This window comes from Scaptodrosophila lebanonensis, unplaced genomic scaffold, assembly GCF_003285725.1.
Source record: "Scaptodrosophila lebanonensis strain 11010-0011.00,11010-0021.00 unplaced genomic scaffold, SlebRS2 tig00000129-arrow-arrow-pilon, whole genome shotgun sequence".
Lineage (NCBI taxonomy): Eukaryota > Metazoa > Arthropoda > Insecta > Diptera > Drosophilidae > Scaptodrosophila > Scaptodrosophila lebanonensis.
This window is the reverse complement of record NW_022060583.1, coordinates 1,170,180-1,177,431: the sequence shown is the minus strand read 5'-3', so window position 1 is coordinate 1,177,431 and position 7,252 is coordinate 1,170,180. Positions and strand designations below refer to the sequence as shown.

Genomic DNA, 7,252 nt, shown 5'->3' with positions numbered 1-7,252 from the left:
CAACATTACTACGTACAAAACACAAATTAAATATGGCCGACAAACCAAAACGTCCACTATCTGCGTACATGATATGGCTGAGCAGCGTACGCGAGTCCATCAAGCGGGAGAATCCTGGCATTAAAGTTACTGAGGTGGCGAAGCGCGGTGGCGAACTCTGGCGCGGACTGCGGGACAAGTCTGAGTGGGAGGCAAAGGCAGCCAAGGCCAAGGAAGATTACAATCGTGCCATGCAAGAGTTTAAGGCGAATGGTGGCGACAACGCAGGCTACCGTGGTGGTGCCAGGAAGCGCGCAAAGCCAGCAAAGAACCCAGCAAAGAAACAATCGAAAAGGAGCAAGAAGGATGAGTCTGATGACGATGAGGTGGATGAGAGCGACTAAATTAACAACAGTGGACCTGTCAATCGTCGTCAGATGTTTTTCTCTACTCTAAATTACACACCCAGCCGATGTTTCTTGTTAAAATTTTACTTGTGTATTACACTTTTCGATGATATATTGAGGCATTATCGTCTCTACATACATATGTCAGCAAGATGTTTTAGTAAATGGATTTTAATGAATCTTCACAATTTTATGAGGTGCTATTCTAAACATAGGTTGGCAAAAATCTTCTAGCTGAACTCTCCCAGCGAATGGTAATGGCACTACAATAGTCCCGTGCCTTGTTGATTGGTGGTGTCCAGTTAAGTTTAGGGATCGGGGACGCATAACCTTTGAACATGGCTCAGGGGTAAGGGCTGGATCCTGGTGTCATGCGACCCGCACCAAAGATCAGCCAGACTAGGTGCCCCCCTAAAAAGCACAGTCGCAAATAAATAGCAAATTTATTTGCAATATCTTTATAACATAGGATTTATCTTATTAGGAGTGATTTTTTTCACAGCTCAGCCTTAGGAATTAATAATAATCTATATCTGCAACTGGATAAGACAAGTTTACATTCAAAGTTTGGGTTTCCTAGCTTTAATGGTTAAAAAGTTCGCGGCGCTCATACAGACGAACAGACATACATAAAGGTACCTACAGTGAAAACTCTCCGAACACTCACGGTCGGACAATTTATGTCCGCCCAAGGGGAGTGACCGCTTAAGGGGATACCTAAATACTTTATACACCGATCGAATGTTGTAGAAAAAGTGTCCGCCGAATAGAGTGTCCGGATAAAAGAGGTGTGTCGATCATTTCGATATGCTTGATCTATTTAAATGAAGCGCATCGTATGCTATACTATATATGCATGTGCATATGTTCTTTCTATTGACACGTTCTGGTGCTGTTGTTGTCATGGGTTTTTTTAGGCGTACATGCTAAAATTTCACAATTTGCATTTTCAATTAGGAATTTTTGTGAAATTTGCTCAAAATTGATTTACAAATGTTATAGCCCGACATGAGTGGACCCTGCTATGAATCTGTATGTAAGTATGTATGTACGAGTAGGTATGCAAGCTCAGAGTTTAATGCTGGGGAATGAAGTGAATGATTATTGGGATGGTCGTTGCTCCCGTTGAGTGTGTTTTGTTGGCTGATTTGGTTTTTGTGAGTGTCTGCGTCCGTCCGTCCAAATATTTCTGACATGTGCCAATATTGTAACTAAACATGTTGTTGTGAGTGTTGCCTGCTCATTGCCAGCAAAATAATGTGCATATTGATGCATTGATGGCGCATACAACTCTACTCTCGACCCTGACTTTCCGGCCATGCGAGCGCATTCATGTCTGAATGTCCATAAAATTAGGATTCCATCAATCAAATAATGTGACAGATTATTAGTAATGTGATGCATTTCTCTCCCCTTCCCTTCCTATTTATTTATATTGATTTTTTGAAATAAATTCCAGTCTAAACGAAACCAAAATTGCCTGCAATGGAATTCTACTTTGATTAAATTTAATTTAATTTACAAACATAAACGTACCAATTCAACAGCTTTTGAAAAATTCAACTCTCACTATTTTGTCCTTTATCTGAAAGGTTTGTGCAAAGCCAAAAATGTAACTGGCAGATTCCACAAATGTAAGTACATTTAAACAAAATAAAATTTAAGAACACATTGAAACTTACGTTTATATCTACAACAAAATGTTAAATAAACAAGTAAAAAGTCAATTTTTAAATGAAATGTTTTTATATTTGCATAATGAAGTGACTTAAAATTTAGTTGTAAAATTTGTAGATAGGATTGTTTTTTTAAACATTATTTGTATTGTAAGATGATGATCTTTACTCCTTTGACTGCACCTTTGCCGTGAGAAGTTGCAAATTAATTTCAGTCGTTGTAACCCCCTCTACAAAAAATTTTGCTATATAAAGTCGACCACACGTTCATTATTATGATGCACTATTTCGCCTTAAAATGGATCTAAGTTGGATCTAAGTTTTTGGACCACCCTTTGGTAAAAGCTGCCTACGCCCTTGTGTGACACACTTTTGAAAATCAATATAAAAATAACTATAGTATTTGCTTGATAACAATGGCTTATATTACAATTGGTTAATTTTTTAAAGCTTTGTTTAATTACACATTTTCCAAAATCCAAAATTTACCCTTAATTGATATTTGTTTGCCCTTTTGCATTTGTTTAAAGGTAGTAGCAAACATTGTGCAATAAGTTGCACAATAACTTTTAGAAATATAAATGGTTATGATAAAATGCTTTTAGAATATACAAAGCTGACTTGAGCGTGAACTCTAACTTTGTAGGCCTATATTTCGCAATCGCTTCGAACATGTTAATTTAATTATATTTGAACATTTTTCTGCAATAAAACAAGTGAAGAAAAACTGCTTGTTAGCTTTTTTTTCGGTCATGGTGGACTTTTCTATGGAAATGCCCAAATGTATTTATTTATTTATTTATTTATTTATTTAACAAATCAAAAAATAGTGCTGTAATACGTTTTGCAAAAACTATGATTTATGTTGTATTATCTCTATATATATCTCTATATATATAAAACAGTTTGTCCTGACTGACTGATTGGCAATCAACGGCCCAAACGGTGAGAGCTAGGAAGCTGAGATTTGGAAACAAGTTTCCTGTTAAAGTGCAAGTGACTTGACCTTACACTCTAAGAAAAAATACCCGATAAACGGCGTAGAAGAAATAATTATAATAATGTAGATACATACAGACACACATATTTTGTGCATATTGAAAAAATATGTATGTATGCTCCTTTATATGTTTTGCAGTTGCATAAGTGCAACAAATATCTTTGCTAAATTTTAGAGCTTAATTACATAAATATACATATATATTTCACAATTTAATCCACAATATTATTATTTAATTTTTGTGAAATTTCACAATTTAAATCCACAATATTATAATTTAATTTTTGTGAAATTTCACAATTTAAATCCACAATATTATGATTTAATTTTTCAGAAATTTCCCAATTTAATTCCACAATATTATTATTTAATTTTTATGAAATTTCTCAATTTAATTCCACAATATTATGATTTAATTTTTCATAATTTTCCCAATTTAGTTCTCGACTTACCAGCGCTTAGGAACTTGGTATAAGAATCGCAGAGGAGGGCGCCCACAATATTTATATCTAATGGATCAGAAATTTCACAATTTAATTTCAAAATATTATAATTTTAAATTTTCAAAAATTTCAAAATCTAATTCTCGATTTGCCAGCGCTTAGGTACTTGGTATGAGAATCGCAGAGCAGTGCTCCCACAATATTTTAATTTAATTTACATAATTTATTTACATATATACATACATATGTACATACATACAATATAAATAGAACGTGCATGTATTGCCCTTAATTATCTACTTCTGTTTCAAATTTCATTCAAATCGGTTATTTCTAAGAAAAGTTATTAGCGAAACAATTTCACTCCGGTACTACGCCCACAGTCTGCAGCAGCAAGCTCGCTCTTCTTCTTCTTTTTGCTTCTGGTAGAAGCGCATATAACTGAGCTTCGGAAGTTTGTCTGGGTACAGGGTATTTTACTGTCGGGCTTGCTCGACTGTAGCGTTCTCTCTAGTTTCTGTTTGCTGTTAGACAAAAAGAGAATATTATTGTTTCCTTTCAAATCAAACTAAATACACGCGTATAACGAGTGTTAATCGATGTACCAAAATGTCTTCAAGCACTAAATTCATTCCGGTTTAATAAACTGCTAACATTCTACCCCTGTTGTGCAAAGATATGCGTACAAGTTAGCTAGCAAGGACTGCATTTAGTATTAAATATTTGTATGCATGTTGCGTATACGCAATGTGAACGGCAAAAGGACGTATGCGTTATGCATCCTTGGCTGCTATTAGCAACCTGCTGTTACTGCTAGCAGCAACAATGTCTGTGTGGCCAAGATGCCAGCATTGGTACAAGGGTATCATTAATCTTGAGACAATGCGCCCGGCATGACGTTTCTATTTGTGCCACGCGTTGCGCGCCGGCAACCAAATAACAATTTACAGGGCAAAGGCAAACTTGCCCAAATGCCCAACATATTCTACTGCTGCTCTCCTGTTCTTGCACATACATACACACATACTAAATACATACATACATACATACATATGTATGTGCGTACAAACGAGGGAAGCAACAGCGACGATGACTGCGAGACAAAATTACAATAATTTAAAGCAGTTTAAGCTTAACAAAAATCTCTTCATCATTATCATCATCAGAAGCGGCGGCAGCAGCTGTATAATTTGGTAGCATTTCTTTTCTTTTCTTTTTGGATCGGAGAGGGGGGGGGGGTGGTTGTGGGTGTGGGTAGAACGTGGTGTCGCCACCGCCTTAGACACAAGAGCGTTGCCAATGAATGCGTAAATCTGTCACAATTAATACCTTAAATCGTGTTTATATCGCATACTCCCACACAAACACACATACACACACACATACACACACACATACACACACACATACACACATTATACGTATATAGATACACTCGTACATGTATAGTATACATACAAATATATACTTGTATACACAGGCGTGCAGCACTCGCTGATACGCTTTCACTTTGGATTCCACAAAGGCAGAGCAAAAAGGCGCTCAAGACGCAAAGTCAAATAGGGGCAGCTGTGTGGAAAGTGTGGCGGGGGCAACAGGAAGTGTAGGAGGGCGCAACGCTCATTTACACCGGAAGTTGCCAACACAATTACAACAAAAACAGCATCAGCAGCAACAGAACAGACGATTTAAGTATAAGGTCTGCGAAATAAATAAATAATGTGCCGCTAAGCACTTTCAGTTTTTCACGTTCCAGTTTTTTGCGGCTATTTCTTCTTAAATTCTATCAAGTGTGTTCTCTTGAAATCTAGGTTACTTCTAGAAAAATAGGACTCTAGTATGTTGATAGCCCATCGGCATATCTCCAAATCTGGCTATAAGAATTTTAGAATTTAGAAAAGATAAGCGAGTCCTGAAACTCCACATTCTGGTATAATTTTGAATTAATTAATTTTGTTTTCTTGCCAATAGTGTTGTGTTTTGTTGTAAAACACTGTCACATAAAATGCACATAGTTTTCTGAATAGAAGTTTATTTTGGATAACAAATACACACTTCAGATCCATGGAGTTTAGAAAATAAAAACTTAACGAATTGTATTTTTAAGAAGCCAATTCAGTTCAATTTTTAAATTGAATTTTTCTTTTTGATTCCCCTTGAACCATATTTCAGTACAAAATTCGCATTTATTTTAAATGAAATAACATTATTTTTATCACATACTTTGAAAATTCGACAAATTTATGTGCAAATTATTTGACTATCTAATCTAATCAAATTACAATAATATTCATCTCTGACCCGGCATTATTATAAATAATTAAAATTTAATTTAAAAATAAAAATAATATAAATTATGCAGTAGCACCCACAGACTTTAAGCTTAATTGTTCCTCATTTTTGGTAATATTTGAAGTTATAAAGCTATAAGTTAGCGAATATAGTTAAGAACAACCTTCTTTGAAAATCAAACTGATTGATCGATAGCATCAACAACATGGGTTGGCTCGAAACTACGCTTTCGGCACTCTTACGTTGTTTAAATGTATGTATATTTGATATTTATAAGATAAGTTTTTTCTTCTGTTTCTTTATCAAAAATATATATGGAAGAGATTTCCAAAACTGAAGGAAATAATACTCTGAAGAATAAGACGAGACGGTGGATCAAGTGAATTGAAAAAGTTATTTTGGTACAAAATTTGTACGAAGATGTTGACCAATATCTTGTATCTTATGTTTTGTTATAATCCTGATGTGGAGGTTATCAGTTATTTGCATTTATTTTATTTTCATTTACTTTAATAATAGACCCTGCTATAATGCGCCTTTTATTTGTATATTCAGTTGGGGATGCAGTGTAGGAATCATCTTTTTAGATCTAGTACGCATAGATAGAAAGCTAGTTATACTTACTTACTTTTAATCGGTTACTAGTTTTTTCATGTTGTACCAGTTTGCCTTTTTTTGGAGCTCTTATTGAAGCGGGATACTATATATATGTATAGTATATCTGTAAGCATTTTGAAGTGTAAGTACGAATATGCTTACAATTAAAAGTTTTGATTCCATTTCGAGCTATAGGTTGCCTATTGTGGTTGTCGTATTGAGAGTTAAATAAAAAGGACCAAGTTGCTGGCTGCTTTTATTTATTTCACACACCTTACAACGCACAAAGTTTGTCGCGCTTTCATTGTCAACATGTTGTTGCAACAACAAGCAAAAGCAAGCAAGCGAACAGACAAGGCTGGCAGGTGGAGTGGCATGAGAGGGGCGTGGCAGGCAGACAGCATCTTGTGCCATTAAAGCCATGTTAATCGATTTTCTGTTGCTGTTGCCAACTTTGCACGCGCCGCCACCGACGATGATGACGATGCCACATACACGTACATAGAAAGGGCCAATGCGCTGTTGCTGACACGAACACATGCCCGTTTCCCTGCCAGGCTCAGTCCCAGTCCCAGTCCCAGTCTCGGTCTCGGTCTCAGTTCCAGCCCCATCTCGGCCCCCTTCTGAGCGCACCCCTTGGCACCGCCCTGCCTTGCTATTTCAAGCAGCACCGTTGCGTTAACTTGGCACAAAGTGGAAAATAATCAGCGCTGCCTTAAGTGTTTAGGTGTGAGCTGACGCGGTCGGCGGTTGGGGCACTGCCCCAGTGAGCGGTGTGAGGCAAGTGAGTGTTTGGAGGAAACACTATACTGGCAATTGTGTATAAAATATATATTGAAAAGGCCGACACTTGCACTC

General features: G+C 36.4%; 1 protein-coding gene across 1 annotated transcript; it reads left to right on the top strand.

Annotated features, from left to right (window-relative positions):
* LOC115628916 (high mobility group protein D-like) lies at nucleotides 1–533 on the top strand. Its single transcript, XM_030525179.1, has one exon. It carries the CDS (start codon nucleotides 33–35, stop codon nucleotides 381–383), a length of 351 nt encoding a protein of 116 aa, XP_030381039.1. The 5' UTR covers nucleotides 1–32; the 3' UTR covers nucleotides 384–533.
* Nucleotides 534–7,252: the final 6,719 nt, after the last annotated feature.

What these genes read in the sequence shown, in the direction of transcription:
- LOC115628916 (XM_030525179.1), top strand. Translation starts at nt 33, where the DNA reads ATGGCCGACAAACCAAAACGTCCACTATCTGCGTACATGATATGGCTG.